Below are 23162 nucleotides of genomic sequence, written 5' to 3'. Positions count from 1 at the left end.
TGCCTAAACCCTGGGCCCTGCCTCCTCTCATCGTTCACCTCTCATGCCTAATGAGAGAGTCAGCAGAGGCTGCTGCATCACTGCAGGTAGGTCTGATCTCATTAGCATTTAAATAAGGCCGGGAGGAAGAACGGCTGCAAACATTGTTTGTGCGGCATAGTTTGACATCAAATTTGGAGTCCTGTTGGATCGTAACGTCTGTGATGATGGCAGTTTGATTAAATTATTAATTTGAAGGAGTGACGTGGTAACCATGTCACCGTGAGGCTGCTCTGGGATCTGTAATAATATTTCTTCTAATTTCATGAATGAATGAATGTCATTCTGTGCTGAGTCAGACTGTTGATCATCAAACTAAGCAACAAAAAAATGGTCAAATGCCATTAAATAAACATGTTTCCACTGAACAATGGACGTTAACTTAAAGGGACTCATTAGATTTGTTGATGAATGAAAAGTTTACTGAACAATACATTTGTTTTAGTTCACAGTAACAATTCACTTGGAACAAACCATTAGTGTACTTGCAAAATAAAGTACAGGAAGTGTTTTCTTTTTTTCCCGTAAAAGCCCTCCTGTAGGGAACATTAATAGAGCAGATTATTTTAGCCAGTTTCAGCAATCATTAGAAAACCATAGTACTGAAGAGCAGTTTCAGTGTACACTTTTGATTGTCATGTCTGGCAGGTATGCTATAATTTTTACCCTAAAGCAGGAAGAATTACACATAAACATTCTACAGATCTTGCTGTAAAAGTCAAAAATACACTACAGTAGCTGTACCAGAACAAAATGTAATGTTCAGAGGCAGGGTGGCCTGCTGAGGCTATCTGAGATCACAGATCTGATCTCCATTACAGTCACTGACCTTCTCTGCTTAAGACAAAAGACACTAAACACTACTCGCTCTATGAGAAATGGCTTCACAACATGTCCATGTACAGTTCAAGTGTCTCGCATAAATAAGCAAATTTCACTTGAAAGCTTCAATATTGTTTTTTTTTTTTTTCATTAAAAAAACAAAACAATTGGCATTTCAAAGTTATGCTGACACTTGTGAGCCAAATACAGTGGCACCAAAATCTTAATAAAATGTATTACAATTGAAGCTTCCGTTACAAATTGATCTTTTAAATGTATGAATTTAGCAGGTAAATATTACCCATATATTTGGAATGGCTTAAATAATGTATCATAGACTGCACAAAAAAAAAAAAAAAAACATTCTGAATAAGCAGGACAGATTCAAACAGTTAAACTGAAGTGCACTGGCGACAGCACCAAACAAAAGCACATTGTTTTGTATAAAGGGCCCAAAGCAACATCGTGTTCACTCACTGTTAAAATATTATTCACTTTGCTCACTGCACAGGCAATGTTTTACTGTGGCAATTCATAGAGTAGGGGTATTATCTACAATGTTGCTTGCTACATTGCGGCCAGTGACTACTTGCTTTCATTGATACAAAATATTAGTAAAAAGCAATATTTAAAAGACACCTTACATTCAGTTACTGTACATTACACTACAACAAGCTTTTTTGCATAAAAACATTGGACCAGGGTCCTTTACAGTATGTCAAAATATAAAAAATTCTTTTCACATTTCACAACAAGTGGATGCAGGCCATGCAACAGATTGCTTCTTATCTACATAAAAAATATCAAGTCAGGTCATGTTTCAAAGTCCCTCAGCCCCCTTTATCATCAAGTATCATAATCTCTCCCTGACGCTGCTGCAGTTGGTGGCACTCAGAGAATACAAAAGATTCAAAGTGACACAACTCCCCTCACTCATACAGAGGAAAATGCTCTAAAAGGCTGGAAGAGGTTGCCCCCTGTGGCCACTTTTCTTCCCCGGCAATCAAGTGAATATCTGATGCTCACTCGTGTTGGTACAGAACACTGGGCCTCCCTCGGGCATCAGTGTGGATCCCACTGCAAGTTCAGGCTAGGGATTCAGAATGACACAGGTGGTGTCCTCCTTTTCTCTGCGTTGGAAAGTGACGTGAGCCTTTTCCAGGTCTTCGATCACTGCCAACACTCGCGCTGCAACACTTTGACCTGTCTTCAGGAGGTGAACATTGCTCTCTGCACCATCTATAAGACAGAGAAATGATGCATGAAGAACTGGACTACACCTGCATGGAAAAAACAAACAAATCTGAGATGTGTTATAACATTGTTTAGTATTGCATTAAACCTAAGAGACCTAGAACTATTTTTGTGGTGACTTCCAAATAATTTTTCCTCTATATTTAACCATTCCTAAGAGATTTACCACCATTTATTATAGTATAATCCTCTGCAGTTCACATTTTCCAGTGATTTTCCAATATTTAATTTGATGATCATGTAGACGTTCATAAAAGCTCAGAATGTATTCAGGTTATTATATCAAACCAGAGAAAACTGGACAAAGGTTACTTTTTCAGCAAAACATCATGAAATGAATGTAGAAACAAGCATTTGCCATCAGTGTTACATGGATTTTACTGGTGAATCAATGTTGTACAGGATGACAGTGTTTCCATGTTCACTACTGATCCTTCGAATGTCCAAATGGGTCAAAAGCTGAGAAACTCCACTTTTCTTAAATTATTTCAATGTATTGATAGAGTTAGTGGTTAAAAGCTTAGATTAGTAGATACTTTTGGTTGCTGGTGACTGTTTAGGATTCGAAGGGTTAAACAGACATTGAAAGGTGTATACTGGCTCCAATGTCAGTGTCTATACTGACTTAATAAAGAAATTAAATGATTTTGATTATAGTTTATTAGACAATTCCACATGAATACTCAATTCATTAATTAGACATAATAAGAAGAAATTAAAGCTCAATGTCACACACTGTCCTTCAAAAATACTATTAGCAAAAAAACTCTTGAAATATAAGAACTATCCGGAAATCAGCTTCCATAATTAAGTAATCTTAAGGTATTTTCAGCAAGTTTTTAGAAAAATAAGCTTTGGTTTATGTGTTTGGATGTGTTGTGATAAACAGTCACACTTACTTAACTCTTGAGACTTATTTGTGTCTTTTGCTTTTGTTTTTCCCACATGTTCATATCACAATGATAATGAAAATGTGATTCTTTTGCTGAGCTCTGTTGTAAACAGACTCATTGGATCTTTAATCAAAGTTGTAAAACAGGGTTTTCACAGACATAACTATGGTTGAATATCTGCGCTTTAAGATATAATAGCTGGAGCCTTACCTGGATGAATGTCAGAGTTTATCGTCTTTTCTTTATTGCTGGGTGTCTGATCAGTGTCTGGCATCTCCAGATACTTTTTCCTGAAATATCAATAAGGAACATTAATTACATTATCGATGACTATCTTCTCAAAGCTATTTTGTCTTTTCATAAAGTGGCAGTAATATTATCAGCAGTAACGCCACATTAGTGCCTCCCACTGCTGCAACATAGACCTCTAGTGTCCAATATGTGAACTGCAGGAGATAGAGGATATTTGAGCATTATTTTCTCCACCAACCTGAGTTTGTCTCTGCCCTGGAGAAGCTGCTTGTATATAGTCTGAGTCTCCACGTCAGGATCCAGTGGGTCACTCCAGTCACCCAGAGTCACAGCAGAGTGGGTTCGACTACACCCTGTAACTGAGAACCAGCCTTTTATATAACAGTCATGTCCCCTACCTGAGCCTTATGCACTTTAACATAATATATGCTCCACTTTTACCACAGTACTGACAATTAGCGTTATCCAGGGCTTAACATGTGTCACATAAACAATATAGCATCACCACTGGTGTTAAGAGGAACTGTAATTGTCTTTGTGCACACATTACACAAGGAGTTATACTCGCTCTAATACACTGACAAACTGTAATTGGTCAGAAAAAAATCTAATTATGATTCTGAGCTCTCATTCTCCACTCAAGCAACATAAACTTATCTTCTACAAACTGAGGGGTCACTGTTTGAAGGTAGCAACAAAGAAGTTGATGATTCTGTTTAAATACTGATGATAAGTCCATTGTGAGTGAAATTCAGCACATTCTGTCACACTAACAAACTGATCTTTAAAATATGCCAGAGAACATAGTAAAAAAAAAAAAAAAAAATAGAAAAGAAAAGAAAGGTTAAACATATCAATGTCATCCCAAGTCCTTGTTAAAGGATTTGCAGATTCGGGAATAATTTAAGTAGGATTACCAGCACGGTCCGTCTGTAGGCAGCAGGTCCACTTGCCGCTGCGATGAGCTCCTGGGTGGAAAGAGGGCAGCATGCGCTCATTGTAGATGCTGACTTTTCTGATCGCAGACAGCCACTGGTTGAGCTCGTTCACATTCTACAGACAAGCATATCACGAAATATATAATAAATTAAAGCAGGAGATTCATCAGTCAAGAAACACTACTATTGCTTTTTAATATTAGAAAAATCTCAGCAGAATTATATCTGATATTCAATGTATGTCTACCACAGTGAACTCTGGATGAAATAGCTGACAAAAAAACAAGATTATGCCATATGCTCCAAAAGTATTTTATGGAAAAATAAAGAAAGGTCAACAGTTGTGTTGTGACTGGCTGGTGTCAGTACCAATGCACCTTGCACTGGATGTACATGGTGTGCAGCTGCCCGTCGTTGTCCTGGGTGATGACCTGCATTACATTTTGCTGCTGAAAGGCATTTTCATCCACCCTCTCCACTGCACACACGCACTGAACCGGAGTTGAAGAGCGCACCTGCAACAATTCAACCACACATCACAACACCAATTAAGATGAGTATACACAGACTGGTTATGATGGATCATACATCTGACTTAAATAAATGTGACATATTATCATGTAGCTAATTAATGAAGCAGCGTCTTGAACTCAAATATTTTGTACGCATTAGGATATAAGACACTGTGAAACAAGGAAGAAGATGTAATGAGATCAGCATGGCAGAGAAGGCCACTTTAAAGTGTAAATCAGCCACTTCCAATGGGAGCTTGCCTCGCTGAGACTGGAGTGTTCCAACATGGAGGAAAGGGGCCAGGACATTGTGTGAAATCTGATTTGCAATGTTAGCATGAATATCCAGAGCCTTCAATTAACCCTCGCCTTTATTCCAGTCACACAAAGCAGAGACTGGCTCAAAGAGGGAGCTTTTTACTGGGCTAGAGAGAGCCTGTCCCCTCTGTATCTCTCAGTCTCTGGCTGGTGAATGATCATTATCACAAGGTTAGGCACCAAATACTAATAACACTAATGATGTCCTCACAAGGAGATCACAACTTCACACAAATGCATTAAGCAAGCTGAGGATGAGTAAAATGTTCCCTCTTTTTATGAGCCAGCTTGATAACGTCCTTCAAAGGACAGACCCAGTGATTAATTCATCATCAGAGGGCATATCAACTTCTAATAATAAATGACTCACTTTTACATGACTTTGATTCAAAGTTTATTTCTAACTTGTGAAAAAAACAAAAACAAAAGAATTAATAAGCATTTATCTGTCAGGCATGTTGAGGATAATTCTGATAGTTATGACAGTGTGTGACTGAATCATGTATAAACATAGAATTTGCAGGTTTTCTTCCACTGATACGGATGTTGGAATACAATGCAGCTGCCTTCTTCGTGCTTACCTGCCAGTCAGGGGTTTTAGCATACGACAGCGTCTCACTCGTCAACCAGAAGTAACGTTTCTTGAAGGCAAACCTGGATAGCAGTTGGGGCCCCTCTGCCTTATGTTTGTGGAGGTATCCTTCTTTAACTGTCACTGATGGCATGAAAACAGCCCTCAGAGGTGCCTCAGTCGCTGCAGAGCAAAAAAGGGGAGAGTTTCAAAACAGGATCAAAACAAACACTATTCATATACTTGGAATGTCTACCTGTGCAGACACAAGGTGGTGCTATAGCAATAAACAAAGATAATATACACTATGTTTAGATCATATGATATTTCTTTATTTTTAGGTTTTAATTATTAATGGCATCTAAACCTCCTTCCATGCCCATGTGAAGGACAGCTTCAAAGAGGCATAACAACGTCCACTTCTGTCCAACAAATCCACCTGAAGAGCATTAAATGTCAAACTGGCCTTTAAGAGAAAACAGTGGGTGTGATGGCAGAAGGAGACTGAAACATGATATGTCAAAGGGGGAAGGTGTTTCACAACAACAGCCTTACTGACACATGATGGTGAGAAAGCAGCCAAGACGCGTTGGCTAACCACTGTGGCGTGTACAATCACCTGTGGCTTTTCACTCCAACTCCCAGCCAACTCGTTAACCATGTCATCTCTTTTCAAAGCTTCTACCTTGTTATGAATATTTCACCACAGGGCTACAGTGCTGTTTCACTTAATCCTGATATCAGCTGCTACACTACCACCTGGCCTGCGGCTGATGAGCTCTGCAGCATGATCTCTGAACTTTCCTCTTCATTACCAGTTTAGTGGTGTGTTCAATGTGATCAGCATTACCAATGTCATGGTCTATGTCGATTAACTTGTCCAGAAAGTCTTTAACACAGGCCACACTACGAAGGATGATGGGATGAAGAGGCGCCATCCATTGCTCCTTTCCATGACCGAGCTGAAGGCCTAAGTTCCCCACACTTTGTAAAGCCTGGCAATGATAGAGACACAACAAATTTCACTTAATATTCACTTTTCAAAGCATGCATTTTCTTCTAGCTTCTTGTAGACTTTCTAGTCTGACTGTAACTGAGTGCGAGTGACTGCATAACTCAAAGTCTGAGATCAAAAGGGTCCCTGAGGCCAAGCATGCTGTGAGGCCCTTTGTCCAGCCCACACCTGGCTTAGGGTGAGGAGGAAGTCCCTCTCTACACCCTCTCTGATGCTGTGCTTTGAACCACAGTCTGGTCGCAGCATACACAGAGGTAAAAATAGCATGTTCCCTTTCTCTGTAGAAGGACCCATGGCAACAGCACTTCAGCACCACGGACAGCAACCACAGACACCACACACACTAGAGCAAGGTTTCACTTTTTTAATGTGACCATGACGCCCCTCTTTTTAATGTGCATGCTTTCAGGGGTGTGTTTATTTTTGAGACAATCAGGGGCTCTGTCATTCAAAGGCAGAGTGAGTTTTTAGTTACAACCCGCAAGGCACCTTTCCTAAGAGTCACAAGGAAAGGGCTGTTAATGGTGACTGTATTTTAAAACTTGACTTATTTCCTGTTAAAATGAGATTTTGACACAAAATATGATGTTTATATGTTTCATAAGATGTGTCATAACATTGAAATTGAATCATGAGGCCAGAGAATGTTCACATCTCAACCTGTAATGCACTTTTATATTTTGTTTTTGTAATCTTCATGTTCTGAGGCACATCATTCAGATACTGCTATTGAGGAGATGCCATTGTTTATATTATTAGACTGTTGGAATCAAATTTTCAAAACATTCTCTAAGCACTGATTGTATTAACTGATGAAAAGGTAGTCATTTGTAGAAATATAGAAAACTAAAGATGCAATACATCGATATGCGTCAAAAATGATTGTGATTTCACATCGCTGAAAGGTGAAATCACACCTGAGCTGTGGTGCCATAGGCTGTGAGATGCTGTCAGGTAAATGTAATTGAGTCTTGAGCCCACAGTAGAAGGTGTTCCAAAGCTTCCAGCTTACAGTGATGCAAAAAAACACCTGCATAATAGTGTAATTGTTGAAAATATTAAAAACATTTTTGATTAATATTTCTATATGCACCTCAGAGCTCTGACATTACATTCAAAATGGCTTTACCTCTAGTTGATTTTGTTGAAATACCTGCATATTCTAATCGTCTAACAGTATGTCTTATACTTCACACTGCCAGTACAGGCATACAATGTGTGATATTCTTGATTCATATATGTTTCTATTCCCACCTGCATATTAAATTTCCTCCCAGTAAACATACATCAGCTGCTGTGCAAGCTCATCTAAACTGTTTGCTTTTTCTGCACTCAAGTGTGATGTCTAGGCATGAATAAATTATTCATTGCTGTGTTTGTTTGTAGATCTGTGTTTTGAATGATACCTTGGCCAGTAGTAACAGTGTTCTGCTCGTACGTGTATCAGCATGCTGATCCCTCAGCTGGAACAGTTTAGGTGTGAGGATAGCGGGCGCAAAAAAACGCAGGAAAAAGAATCCACTAATTGCCAGATACTTCACATCCTGAAAGAAATGAGGAGATTTTTGACAGAAATATCAATGAATCTGAGGATTTCCTTTTAGTGTAAGAGCTGTGGATGGACATATACCATGTAAGGACGATGTAAAATCAATATACTGTAGCTAATGCACACTGCAGAGCTGGCTTTAATTTGTTTTCAGTATGCTTTGATCCGGACTGACCTCGTTCTCAGGTTCAGCAAATTGCTCCTCTACCCTCTTATGCAGCTGTTTGAAGGCCACTCTCATGACTGGTGGACACTGATCGACTGAGCCCACTATTGATTCAATGATGCTGGTTAAATAGATCTGCAGCATCTCCACACTGCTGTCCCGCACCTCTGCCTCTGACACTGCACCCTTAAATGAAATCCGCCTTTGGAAACAGAGAAAGAAACACTCAATCATTTGACACAAGTAAACAGTCCTATAGCAAAGTACTAGTGATAATACTCATGCTGTAGAGCTGCTCCGAAATAATCACACTAACACAGTGTACACTCTAATTTATAGTAGCTCTTGTAATACAACCAATCATCCCTCTTGTCCTGATAATGTCATTACATATAAGAACATACCATTTCAAAGATTAGACATAAGGCCAGATAGTGAGTATTGGATTTAGGCTGTTAAGGAAGATAGATAGAGACTGGAGACAACAAATAAGATAGGGGCAAGCAGATCTACTGTAGACTTAGATCCTGGATCTCCCTCCATGTCAGAGATAGACATCTCAGGGGTTCATAGCAGTTGCCAAGCAACAGCCTTCCCCCTTTTTGCATTCTTGTTTTTTTTCATTTTCTTCCACTGATATCGTCGTCTCAGGGGCAAAGTGTAAAGGAAGTGATCGGTCTCCTGTGGCAGCTTCCCACTTGCCCATTTTAACACACAGATTGTGAAGTACACACATGAATCTACATCAGCAAATTCCCTGTTTTAATCTGGGACACAAAGAAAACACCTGTGAAACCTAAAGAGGATTACTGAGGGTCTGAAATACGCATTATTTGTATTATACCTTGTGCGGTTCAAGTCGATCTTGCATGGATCCAGTTCAATATATTTCTTCTCATCAAAGATACGATTAATGATTGGCTTCAGAACCTCATGCAGATACAGCATGCCAACAGCCTGACCGGAAAACAATAACATATACAGCTAATCACATGCACTTTGGTACAGACAGAGACTATAAAGGGTAACAATCTCTGTGGAAAATAAGTAGGAAGGACATTTGAAATGATGAAGGTAAAAATTTCTTTTGAAAATTAAGATATTTTACAGAAAAATCATTTGGTATAATTAAAAAATGGATCAATACTTATGCAAACATACCTTCATGAACTGTTCCATGGCTTTAGAAGCAAGTGAGTTGGAGCGAAATAATGTGTTTGGATCAGCTGTGGGATTTGAACAAAAAATGATTGATTTGGTTTAATAAGAATAGGAAACATGAAGCTTACATTATCAAGAAATAGGATTTGAGTCAAACATTCTGGAATTAAAAGCGCTGTGTTGTCTGTTTTGTTGTATCAAAATGTCTGCATCTAGATTGAGTGCCCAAGGCTGAAATGTGTAATTTACTGTTCAAAGTGTGAAACATAACTTGAGGATAAATCAATAATTCTGAGCTTTAGGAGTGACTGCAGACATAAAAATCCAAAGAATGCCCTGTATTTGTTGTATATCTCTCAACAGATGTAACAAAACCTCATTTCAGTATCAGACATTTTCATCAGGCACATAATCATGCTGAAACATTCTTTCATTAAGTTTACTGGGAGTTTTTATTAAGATATTTTGTTTCTGCCCTCATTTAAAGCTCTTTGTGGCACACGTACATGATTTATGTGTGTGCATTCTTTATATTCTTTTTGATGTAGTGCATGCGTATGTATGCCCATCAGCCAATCAGCTTCAGGAAAACAGAGCTTAACGTCAAAACTGAGGGCACACTGACCTTTCTGCAACATTACATAAATCCTTCAAGGTGACAATACTGATATTTCCATGGCAACAGGACTTGACTGTCAGGTGAGAAATGTTGGTCTTAGAGATCAAGCAACATGACAAATGATATGTTTACATGGCAGCCCAGTGGGCACAGTGTACAGTATATTTCCATGCCCTTGTGTCTAAGATTAATGCTTATCTGCTCACGGCATCAATCCCTGATCAACCAGTTACCAGGATCATGTGGAGTTGCTATGGAAACTTAGGCACTATGCTTATTATCTCAAACTACACCAATAGAAACTCAAAGACCAAAGCACAACTCTGTGTGAATTACATTAGGATGTGGTGTGGAGGCAAAAAACATGACTAATAAAGCACACAGAGGAGCCATGAAAAGACTACTGGGTAAGTAATTGGCATCAGGGTAATAAATATAGTGCTGTAGGCTTAAACTTCCCACACACAGACCATGACGCCAGTATTCAGAGACCTAAATGTCAATGTAGAGTTAAATAGCAGCAAACCTCAGAAGGTCTATGAGGAGTGGAGCAATAACCACAAACTGCCATGTCCCAACCTCTGACTAATATAAACACTGACTCACAGAGAGAAATGCAGGTCTTATGAACAGTTTGTGTTGTGTAATCACAGTTATTGCATGTCAAGTGTTTGTAGCTACGTAGGCATATGTGAAATATCTCAAGCTAATCTTACTGAATTATAGCTAAAAATACAAGGTCGTCAACATAGAACAAACTGCCAACAAAATAACTTACAAAACTTACTTTCTACATATCATAGTTAGATACAACATACACAAATGGCTCTTACAGACACTTTTTTAGACAAATCTGATTTGTTGCATCTTGTTATTTGGGGCTTACAGGTGTGGTTGACCTCTCGGGTGTTCAGGTAATCCAAGAATGGAACCACCAGGCCCTGACCCAGGTAGATTTTCACCAGGGTCATTGCCACATCCTGGCGACTCTCAACTGTTGTCACCTCCTCCAGCATGGTCAAAGCACTGCTATCCTCAACCTGGTAAGAAAAACAAAACTCAGGTGTCAGCCCAGAAGAACCCAAGACCAACATTCAAATAAACTAACCTGCAATTAAAGGTGTGTTTTTATATTTGAAAACTGAGCATATGAATATATAACCAGAGGTAAAGTTGCTGACCTCCGTTGGAGAAATGACTGACTCAACCAGGAGGTCGATGAGTGGCTGATAGTACACAGATGGTAAAATACGATCCTCCACTAAACGCACCTTCAGGCGGAGCGCTCCAAGCTTTCCACTGGGAACAGAAGAAAATACCACAGAATCTCAGTGTTCCTAAATCCCATGCTGAGGTAAACCACCAGATGGAATAAAACATTTACACAAAAGAAAAATCATTGAATAAACATGAACCCCTGAACTAATTTTAGCTTTTTCAGAGGTTGTATTTTCTTCATTTTTATATATTGAAATATTATATACAGTATGCAGTATATATTATACATTTTTGCATTTCTATATACACTATATTGCCAAAAGTATTGGCTCCCCCATCCAAATAATCAGAATCAGGTGTTCCAATCACTTCCATGGCCACAGGTGTATAAAATCCAGCACCTAGGCATGCAGACTGCTTTTACAAACATTTATGAAAGAATGGGTCGCTCTCAGGAGCTCAGTGAATTCCAGCGTGGAACTGTGATAAGATGCCACCTGTGCAACAAATCCAGTCGTGAAATTTCCTCGCTCCTAAATATTCCACAGTCAACTGTCAGCTGTATTATAAGAAAGTGGAAGTGTTTGGGAACAACAACAACTCAGCCACGAAGTGGTAGGCCACGTAAACTGACGGAGCGGGGTCAGCGGATGCTGAGGTGCATAGTGCGAAGAGGTCACCAACTTTCTGCAGAGTCAATCGCTACAGACCTCCAAACTTCATGTGGCCTTCAGATTAGCTCAAGAACAGTGCGCAGAGAGCTTCGTGGAATGGGTTTCCATGGCCGGGCAGCCGCATCCAAGCCATACATCACCAAGTGCAATGCAAAGCGCTGGATGCAGTGGTGTAAAGCACACCACCACTGGACTCTAGAGCAGTGGAGGCGCCTTCTCTGGAGTGACCAATCGCGCTTCTCCATCTGGCAATCTGATGGACGGGTCTGGGTTTGGCGGTCGCCAGGAGAACGATACTTGTGGGACCGCATTGTGTCAAGTATAAAGTTTGGTGGAGGGGGGATTATGGTGTGGGGTTGTTTTTCAGGAGCTGGGCTTGGCCCCTTAGTTCCAGTGAAAGGAACTGGGAATGCTTCAGCATACCAAGACATTTTGCACAATTCCATGCTCCCAACTTTGTGGGAACAGTTTAGAGCTGGCCCCTTCCTATTTCAACATGACTGTGCACCAGTGCACAAAGCAAGGTCCATAAAGACATGGATGACAGAGTCTGGTGTGGATGAACTGGACTGGCCTGCACAGAGTCCTGACCTCAACCCCATAGAACACCTTTGGAGTGAATTAGTGCGGAGAGCCAGGCCTTCTGTCCAACATCAGTGTGTGACCTCACAAATGTGCTTCTGGAAGAATGGTCAAAAATTCCCATGAACACACTCCTAAACCTTGAGGACAGCCTTCCCAGAAGAGCTGAAGCTGTTATAGCTGCAAAGGGTGGACCAACCTCATATTGAACCCCATAGACTAGGAATGGGATGTCACTTAAATTCATATGCGAGTCAAGGCAGGTGAGCAAATACTTTTCGCAATATAGTGTATTTTTGCTTGTGTTTTTCATTTTTGCTTTATTTTATTCACAGTTCTTTGAAACATGTCTTTTGGTATCAGATTATTAATAGCTTTTTCTGTGGAGTGAGCAGCCAAAGAGATGTCTTCTTGCAGATCTACACTCTGCAATAACTTTACAAAGATCACTAAAATCTGTAGTAAAGGGGAAACACTTAATGACCGTATTAAAATGTTTAAAAGCTGCAACTGAATAATATAGCTTCTTATGGTTTCTCTGTGTTACTGCCTTGAACAAACTGCCACTGATCAAGAAAACTGTCAAAGGGTTCCACTGTTTTCCCAAACAAGACGTTGAAACAGATATGTCCCAAAGGGTATAACTTTTGCAGTGACATTTCCTTCTCTTTTTTTACCATCATGAAAGTAGGTCTCAGTTTCTTCACAGCAGTGTGCTCCCTCTAACAGCCCTTTAAATGGTGACTCATTTCCTAATGAAACTCTGAGATTCATTTGACACTATTCTTTTGCAGTTCATTCAGCTTCCTTTGTTCTAAAATTATCTCAAGGAACAGATGCTGGCAGAGGACTCTGCTCCACACCTGTGAATGTGTGAATGTTTATTCAAATGCATGGAAGATACAGGGGAACGGATACCTCCTTTGAATATATTTCTAAAAGACATGTTGGTGGCTGCTGCTTGAGTTGAGTCTTAAAATACTCCAGAAGCAATGGCTGTCTCAGTTCTACAAGCACACAAACTCACCACATAACACAAACAAGCACACCTATAATCCTCACCCAGCATCACCCTCACTATTTCCCAAGGGTAAAAGACGAAACCAGCCCTCTAACAGAGGTGTCTTGTGCAAACAAGCAAAGGGGATTTCCACCTGTGGAAAAAACAAACAAGCTTGAAAAATATCAGATTTCAACAACTTATTAAATGGAAGGTGATTTTATACAGTGGCTAAGACCTGAAGTCTGATGACTGTTGTATTATGTTTAATAGTCACAGTGTCCTTACCTTTCCTAGAAAGTCATTCTTGCCCACCATGTCCCAATCCCAGACCTCCACATTAACAGACCCCTCCTCCCTCAGCTCCTGTGGGTCCAGCTCCAGCTCCAGAGTCTCTCCCCAGTGAGGAAATCTAGTCTTCTTGATAATCTGAAACCCACAATGTTCACATTTCTCTTCAATGTGTAAGGGACAAAACAAGTGACAAAGTGTGCTTTCATACAAGTGGCAATTCTTAATCTGGATTCCACAGAGAATTTACAAAAGACGTGATAACACTTCAACAGCATTGAGTTTTTTAACCTTTGTAAGACAGGACGCAGTTACATCACCTTTTTTCAATGCTATTTATAATTGTTTCTGTCTACATAACCTGACAATGAAACATTATTCAGAAAGAGTTTTCAGATGAGTATTGACAGGAGAAGTTTTGTTAACTAAAAACAGTCTAAAGGGAAACTCAAATCTCATTTTTTTGATTTAAGTATTTGCTACATCACTTTTAATCAAATCAGTTTGATATATTTATTGGTCTTCAGTATTGTATTAACCAGTTCTATCTGCACAGTTCATTGCAATGTACCAGGGTTATTTAGGTGGTCCTGGCACCCTCCTGGAATAGTGGTAAAAGTTTTCTAAGAACCAACAACACTTGTCTTGGGCAGTGCAGAGTGCAAGATACTGCCACAGTGTATTTTCAAAATAGTGTCGACAGCATAGAAGTCAGAAAAGAAGTTGCTTTGGTGGACATGTGCACATGAAGAAGTTGGTCTTGGTATTGAAATTGCTAACTCTCATAAACAGACTTTGTCAACACTCATTATTTTCAGGGTGTAACTGCATCTCAGATGTAGCAAGTGAGTCTTTCAACGTGATCATTTAGATAGTGGAAGAAAAAAAGAACAATGGAACGATGGTGTTCATCAAGCGGGCCAGAATACCCGTCCTTGCTTTCCTACTGTTTTGTTTTTGTAATAAAAAAGTTGGCTAAACTTGAAATCCAGACAACAAACTTTGGTTTTAATTACATGCTAAGTATCAAACATTAGCTGTTGAAATGTCACAAATACTCTGTAAATTATCACTGCATGCAGACAATCCAAACAGTGTTATCTAACAATGAATTACAACAGAAGAACAGGAACATCTCACTCCATCAACCCCAGAACATACAGCCCATGCACACACATACAGCTTACCGAAGTTTCTGCGCTGTGGTTGTTGAAAATAACTCTGGCGAATGGATCAGAGGTACCAGAGATGTCTCTTGGAGCAAGGTCTCTGCAGATATCACCAGACCAAAACACTGTTCAAAACACTTAAACTCTAAACAAACTCCAATTACCTGCTCTGCAAATTAAATGCTCAGTGTGGTATGGCTGAAACCACTGTTTTGCTCTTGACCTCATTCTTTCAAGTTTAATTCACCTTCATCTGAGCGTGTTTGAGTAACACTGTCGAGCCCTGATTGACATGCTCATTAGTGCCCTGCCTGAAACACAGAGATTGCAGTGAGTGAGGGTGTGATAGTAGCAGGATGACTCAGGGAGCGAGCGACGAGGCCTGCGGGGTGTCAGTGATAAGATTTTGGCTCAGAATTAGTTATGACAGAGCCAGGCCACGCGATAAGAATCTCAGCTACATAAATTCATCAAATGATTAACGACCAACATGTATACAGTAGGACAAGATATGTGGTGGTAGCAACACTCGCAAACTGACCCCAACCCCATCAGATACACAGACTTCAACATGCATGCTTCCTGCCTTCTAATCCCACTCCTGCAGTCCATCCTTGAGCTCTTCTTCCTTACATTTTCTTTACAGTTGTGTTCATACCTGGCCTCAATGACTTGACATCTTAAACTGATTTTTTCTGTGTCTTTCAGCAGCTCCAGACTCAGATGGATCTCCCCTTGGACCTCCTCATCTGGGTCGACCCTCGTTAAGTTCAGCCAGCTATCTAACCCTGTCAAGTCCAAACAGATCATTTGTCATTCAGGACACAGTATATCATTTTTATTACTATGGCTCTTAGTCAAAATAATAACAAAAAAGTAGATGACAAACAGGAAGAAAACTCCAAAGCACTCTCTTTAAGCATTAAAACACCTTTATTCTCAAGGCATGGTCAACAAAATAAAGCCATTTTAATGCTTAAAGAGAGGGCCTTGGCGTTGTCTTCCTGTTTGTCATCTACTTTATGAATCCCTTTTTCCAAAGAGCACCTCGAACAAACTCTTTTTTGGGTCCTAGAAGCATTCCTTCCCGTGATTTTTTAATAACAAAAAAGTAGTTTGATTTATCATGGAATTGTGGAGTCAGCAATGTGAGCCTCATCAGCATTAAATTTAGTGATTACACATTATAACATTAATTCTAATGAAAATAGCTTAAGTATGTCAGTATGATGCCACTTAGATGTTTATAGATGTGTTAATGCAGAAATGTCACACCTTATGCTGGACCAGTAAATAAAAGCATAATAACATATAAATAATGACAACTCCAAAGTTTTCTCTTTGTTTTAGTGCAAAAAAAAGTAAAATTACAGTATAAAAATGTTTACATTTGCAAACTCTAATTTCAGAAAAAAATATAAATAATCTGAACATCTATGAACAATCTGAAATTCCTTAAGAAAAAGTGCAATTTTAACAATAATATGCCTCATTTTATCATTTGGACATGTGCATTACAACTTACAGATCACAGTGGATCTACTAATGCAAAAACATTTAGCAACAGTTATCCAAAACTGAAAAATATAGCATTTAACTTTATGATCAGAACAACTTGTCAAGACTCAGTGACGCCCTTGACTACTAATGTCTTCTGTGTAATATTTTTTGTAATACTTTTCAAATTCATCCTGTGGGCCAGGTTGAATACTTGGGAGGGCTGGTTTTGGCCCATGACTGTATGTTTGACACCTTTGCCTCATACCTATAAAATATTTTTCATGTGAACTGAACAATGTCTAAGGATAATAAGCATAGATAGGAATAAACAACACGGTTAACACAATTCATGTATTCTACTCTTTCTAAAAAGAATTAAATGAAAATTAAATATATAGCAGAAATTAGTAATATTTCAACGTATACTTGGGTAACGATACAATGTGAATGGCTATTTATATGCAAAATGTAAAGACATGATTAAAGAATTTTGTCCTTCATACTCTGTTATATAATTTATATGAAGTATAATTCATTCATTCATTCATGTCAAATTCAGTTTTATTACCTCTGACAAGGAGATTAATGTGACCACTCATATATATGTCTGTCTGGGTCATGAAACTTGGTGGAATGGTCGAGCCAAGGACAAATCCATTCCTTTTGGAAGCCAATAAAATCCACAGGTTCACACTGATTTATAACTGATTTTCGGTCAATACTCCCCCACCCCCTTTACTTACGCCAGCCAGTAACTGCAGCAAAGTAAAATGCAGTCCAACTCATCCTCTGTTTGTTGCAGCTAATGACAACAAAAAACACTAAAACTTGATGAATTTATCTCAGTCTTAGCTTTTAAGTGCCTACATAAGGACATTTTTAATGATACCTGTAAATGTTTATTCCTGATTAACAGTTTTAAAGGTCTACTCATGGTCATCTCAGCTTGCCTTTGCAGTTTATTTACTGTCGTCTAGGTTTTGTTAATTATGTGCCTTGATTCTGTCTGGTTGATTGTTCATTGCTTTTGTTTGCTTTTATCCCTCCTGTTCTCTCTTCCTCCTTTAGATGTTTTGCATCACTTGTAAAGCTGCCATTGTAAATAAGAATCTGATCTTAATGTCTTGCCGGGTAAAATAAAAGTTAGAAGGATTATATGTTTTTATTTTTTATAATACTGAAGAGTGGTTTACCTCCAGGTTAACTTTGGAGTTAGACTGTGGTAAGAGTCAGTTACACAAACCACCAGAATGACAAAAAGGTTATAATTTGGTTTAATATTAAAGCAGAAGAAAATGAAGCATGGTCTGCCATTCTAGTTCTGTTTATTAACTAAAAATATCGAACATAAGAAGGAGTACACTGTCATGGCCATGCATGTGAGAAGATTCTTACGAGGGAGTAAATGACTCAGTAGTGACATGTGGTAGTGAATCACAGGTGTGAAGGCGATACCAGGTTGCTTTTTATGTAAGAATCCTCAGTATGCAGCTATCTCAATCTAATAGACACTCACAAATTTCAGAAAACAACATCATCTAAAGAATCACATTTTAAGTGCAATATGTTGAGCTGTGGGTTGTTGTGGTAACAGGGTGACAGATTTCAGGAAAGCCTGCGTAGGACATCTACATATTACATAGTCTGAAATGTTGAATCTACAGTTGATTTTTTTTCTTCTTATAGCACCTTTATATTCATCTAATTACAAGAAATCCCTGGGTTTATAAAGACCAGTCATGTTATATTGTTGGTCTGTGGTTAATGTGAATGATGACTTCGTTTCCTGTGAGTAAAGGGGCTGTAAAAATAGTTATAACCTCAAGTGAGAATATTCACTCAGAGACATTCTCAGGGGTTCAGTCTAAAAAAGTCTTGACTCCATTGGCTCAGACCTTTGACTCCATCTTGGAAAACCACATATGTTTGCCCTCTAAGCTCTAGTTGCAGACCCATCACATGAGAAATGTACACCCATGTGCTTTTTTTCAGCCTTACCTTTAGCTTGAGATCCGATCGTGTCTTTGCTCAGAGATATCTTTCCAATAACATCATCATGACTGTAGAAATACAATCAAAAAATAGATTGATAAATAGTCCTCAAAATGCTTTCAGAGTTGTTTACTCTTGCTGGGGTTAAATGGTTTGAAGACAGATTGAATAGTGTACTGGTGGTCAGGAGAAGAAAAAAATAACCTTTAATCACTCTATCTGGACTACCATCTGCCTGATAATGTTTGTTTATTCAAAGCTTGGAGACTTTCCAAAACATTTAACCAGTGCATGAGCTTTCAACCCAAACATATTAATTCATGAGCAACAACATGATTGCTTAGAAGACTATGAATCAGCATCTGAGCTCTGTTGATTCAGGAGTTGCAGATGAACATAGAATAGTTGGCAGACAGATATGGACAAGACAGTTACCCAATCGTGTCCTCGTCCATGACATGGAAAGACAGTGAATGGAATCCCATCGGGAGGTGCAGTGTGTACTCTTCACCCCAGAAAGGATTAAGGTTCTTCCATACTGTGGCGGTCCTGAAAAAGACAGTTTACATGCTGACTTTAGAGGCTTATATGAAACAACAGGAACCAGAGGAATAATGACAACAGTATTGGAGTTTTAGTTAAGAATGATACCAGCCATCCCAGGGGAAACATTGGTAGAACTGTGTTTTATTAAAAAGTGTCAATGATTATGTTTGTGTGCATGCAAATATTGTTTTTTTTTTTCCTATTTCTGAAAAAGACATTATCCCAAATAATTGCAAATGAAAAGTAACATCCCTCCTAATGTTCCTGTTTACATGAAGCCATGTATACCTCATTAAAAAATTAGATTTTCCAAAGTTTTCCACTGATGAAAGACATTACACTGTGTCATTCAACCTTCCTCTTTTATTCTTCAAAACACCTTCTGGGAAAGGTCAGTTTTTCAATATTTCCTCATATCCATAAAACTAAACTGTCTTATGTCATAATGATTAACAGCTCATTCTGACCAGAAATATGGACTTTTTAAAGCATCCATCTCTACCACAGAGAATTTTTATCTTTACTTCAGCTCACTATAAACAGAGTCCATTTGTCACAACTTGTAGTGAAATGCACAAAATTGGATTCATTTTCTGAATGCTGTGTATACAATAAAACTGAACTGACAGCAAGTAATTTGGTTATATTATCAACCTTTACTGCCTCATAATATTACAGATAAATTATTATTATTATAAATCTCCACCATGCCAAATGCCACCAGTTTAATTGTTACATGTACTATATGCCTCTACTCATTGGCGAATATTGGTGCCTTACTTAATTTAAAATCTTTTTAATTTTTTAAGACATAATGCACAGTAAGACTCTTTGAAATGTTGTTTTTTGCTGTTTTGTTTATTAATAATCTACACATCCAGTGTAAAATTTTAAAAAAGGAAAAAAAAAAACATTGTGAAATCCCAGGCCAGTTCTAGCTGGTCATATTAGGGTTGGCTGGTTGAAATAATAGGTGGACAACTTGGTTAGTATGTACTGATGATAGCGAAGCTGAATAGTGTCCTGAAGGCTGACAATTTGAATTGCAGTCCTGATGGCAGTGAAAAGAAGTGGTTTGGGGGTTTATTTAAGAATAAGAATCACTTTATTGATCCCCAATGAGAAATTCAATTGTCGAGCAGCTCATCTGTGTTCATTTACTAATTAATATAAAATAAAAATGATTTTACAAGTCCTTCATGCATATTTCTTTTCATTGGATGAGCTTGGAAAATTAAAAAAAAAAAAAAATACTAAATACTAACACAAAAAAATATTCTCACTGTAGCCAGAATTTATACAAAAATAAGGCAGTCTACTTTTGTTCAAACTCAGACTAAAAAGTGGCACAACAGAACAACCGCACAAACAACTGAAACTGGGCCAAAAGTAAAAATAAAATAACTAAATTATATATTTTTCATATTTCACAAACAAAAAAGTCTTATTTAAATTCAATCTGAAAAGTGACAAATGACAAAGAAAACAACAAATCTTTCTTTTTCCATCTAAAACCCTGAACTTTAGGCTCAAATGTCAGTGGAACTACATACATATAAAGCAACAGGACAAAATGATTACAATAATTCATATAATTTAATGACAGAGATCGTTTGCCCCTCACTTGGTTTTTGTATCTTCCTTGGGCGACAACTGAGAGACTGTGTGTTTTACTGGCGTTGTGTTGTCCAATGTGTGTGTTTTACTGGCACTGCTTTAGTCATTGTATAGACACACTGGGCCGGCTGCTCTGCAGGAGCCCAGAGACAGAGCATGTCAAAAAGTCACAGATACAGTGAAACTCCAGTAGAGAGAATTGCAGTATTAAACAGAAAACTCGACAGGTGCAGCAGTGACCTCGACAGGCGCATCAGTAACCTCGACAGGTGCAGCAGTGACCTCGATAGGTGTAGCAGTGACCTTGATAGGTGCAGCAGTGACCTTGACAGGTGTAGCAGTGACCTTGACAGGTGCAGCAGTGACCTCGACAGGTGCAGCAGTAACCTCGAAAGGTGTAGCTGTGACCTCGACAGGTGCAGCAGTGACCTCGACAGGTGCAGCTGTGACCTCGACAGGTGCAGCAGTGATCTCGAGAGGTGCAGCTGTGACCTTGATAGGTGCAGCAGTGACCTCGAGAGGTGCAGCTGTGACCTCGACAGATGCAGCAGTGACCTCGATAGGTGCAGCAGTGACCTCAACAGGTGTAGCAGTGACCTCGACAGGTGTAGCAGTGACCTCGACAGGTGCAGCAGTGACCTCGATAGGTGCAGCAGTGACCTCAACAGGTGTAGCAGTGACCAAGGAGGGCTGCTTATTTCCCCGCAACTCGGAAAGGGACGACAGACAGTGAACTGCTGTATGAGTGAATGAAGCGCTCAAGAAATGCAAAACAAGAATGACAACCAATCACTGATGGAATAGGGCGGGCTGTAGGCTGCCCATTCAATCGCAAATAAGACCCAGTAGTAGTGTAGTCTGTTATATTTTCTACTGGATAAACGTTTTCCCTTAACTTTTGATTGGGTGGGCAAGACGGACATTTGGGTGGGCTGAGCCCACCCCTGCCCATGCCTACCGCCGGCCTCGGTGAAATCATATTTTGTCTTGACTGCATCTGAATTAAATATTTAATTAACAGTCATTCATTAACACTGTCAAATGTCTACATGTAATGTTTGGGCTATATCAGCCAGCCTTAAGTTTAACCTGTGCATAACTACATCCATCTAAAAGATGTACAGCTTTTCAAGTCCACATCATGCTACCAGTGTCTTTTAATAATTGCTCTGGATAAATAATTATTGTCATAATATCAATATCATTTTTACAGATCTTGTTAGATCCAAGGTATCTGTTTTCCTGTGGCACTGTGTCTTCAATAATACTGAAATAATCCAAAGTAACTCAACCCTTTGTTATAATTAAACATTCTGTTTAGCAGAATGCATTGTACCAATTAGATCCCACTAGACTCCACCAGCCACATTATCCATGAACATCATACTGGAGGAGTCAGTTAGCCAGAAACACTACAAGTACAAGATAATTAGTGTGAGTGTCTGTTGTGACTCATTGTGCCATTTTCCCTCACAGTGCCAGATGGAGTAAAATCCACTCTCTTCACCCCATGTTCTTGTTACAGCACACAACCAACTTTTTTCCCTATTGGAATCTGGGTTGGTGACAAGTGAAATGTTTGAATTAACATAATTATTTTCCTGGGGACATACTTTAATATAAAACACTATCACACATTAAACCATCGTGCAGTCACACTGAGCCCCTCTGAACTCTCCTTGCTTCCACAGCCTCCTGCAATAATTGATGCATCCTCTCCATGGTTACCTACCGCTGTTTTAAACGCCAAACGAGTATCAGGTTTTCAATGTTGGAGGGGCCACGCCGTGGGCACCACCGTCCTGATCACACACACACTCCACCTGGGTTTACATGTGCAGGGCATGGGGAGCACAGTGACAAACTGACCCGACATGAAGTGTGTTCAGGGGTCCGGGGGTGAAGTATAATCTGCATCTGTAGCTCTACAGAAGACACTTTAGCGTGGATAGTATGTAGATGTGCACTCACCTGGCCACAACTTCATTGTCAACTTTTACAATGCAGTATGGGTCGCTGGTTCCGGAGCTTGTGAAAGCAACAACAACAAAAAAAAAGATATGCAGCATGAGACATGATCCCTCAGGATGACATATTAGTGACATGCTATGGCAGATTTGAGTAGAACTATATCACACAGAATTCATTAAACTAGTTTACACCAGACTATAAGGTGTATCTGTAATTTAAGATTTCCAAAATGAGCTGAACTTTTAACCTGACAGGTGTTTAGCAATCTTGTCTGTTGCATTATCTAAGACTTGAGCCCAACACCCAAGGTAATTAGTAAATTACTTACACGTCTTTGGCCGGGAGGTTCCTGCCCTCGACAATTCGAAAATAAAGAGATGTATTTTTGGCCATTTTAGTCGAATAAAGCTAGGGAGCGGTTTCTCTTTATGTTTCCATACACGCTCTTATAAATAACGCTCCTCTCCTCCGCAACTCAGTTTTCTTCATTTCA

At 39.1% G+C, this 23162-nt stretch overlaps 1 protein-coding gene across 1 annotated transcript; it reads right to left on the bottom strand.

Annotated features, from left to right (window-relative positions):
* Positions 1–439: 439 nt before the first annotated feature.
* On the bottom strand, positions 440–23143 carry rasal1 (RAS protein activator like 1). The gene is made up of 21 exons (XM_030142488.1): positions 22998–23143; positions 22670–22726; positions 18971–19084; positions 18542–18603; positions 15702–15831; positions 15062–15143; positions 13872–14012; positions 13646–13737; positions 11291–11408; positions 10996–11149; positions 9491–9555; positions 9174–9286; positions 8339–8531; positions 8021–8158; positions 6450–6594; positions 5610–5782; positions 4576–4713; positions 4178–4313; positions 3499–3619; positions 3219–3298; positions 440–2100 (listed from the first exon to the last, which is right to left on the bottom strand). Exons 1-21 carry the CDS (start codon positions 23060–23062, stop codon positions 1952–1954), a joined length of 2466 nt encoding a protein of 821 aa, XP_029998348.1. The 5' UTR covers positions 23063–23143; the 3' UTR covers positions 440–1951.
* Between the last annotated feature and the right edge of the window lie 19 nt (positions 23144–23162).

Source organism: Sphaeramia orbicularis, chromosome 9, assembly GCF_902148855.1.
Source record: "Sphaeramia orbicularis chromosome 9, fSphaOr1.1, whole genome shotgun sequence".
In the NCBI taxonomy this organism is placed as follows: domain Eukaryota; kingdom Metazoa; phylum Chordata; class Actinopteri; order Kurtiformes; family Apogonidae; genus Sphaeramia; species Sphaeramia orbicularis.
The sequence above is the reverse complement of the archived record's forward strand: the minus strand, read 5'-3'. Positions and strand labels throughout refer to the sequence as shown.

Bases quoted from the DNA above. Each gene is read 5' to 3' on its own strand.
- rasal1 (XM_030142488.1), bottom strand. From the start codon at position 23,062: ATGGCCAAAAATACATCTCTTTATTTTCGAATTGTCGAGGGCAGGAAC. The intron at 15,832-18,541 runs GTAAGGCTGAAA...TGGACTTGACAG, and splicing joins GATCGGATCTCAAGCTAAAG to GGTTAGATAGCTGGCTGAAC. The intron at 6,595-8,020 runs GTATCATTCAAA...TATCATTGCCAG, and splicing joins CACTGTTACTACTGGCCAAG to GCTTTACAAAGTGTGGGGAA.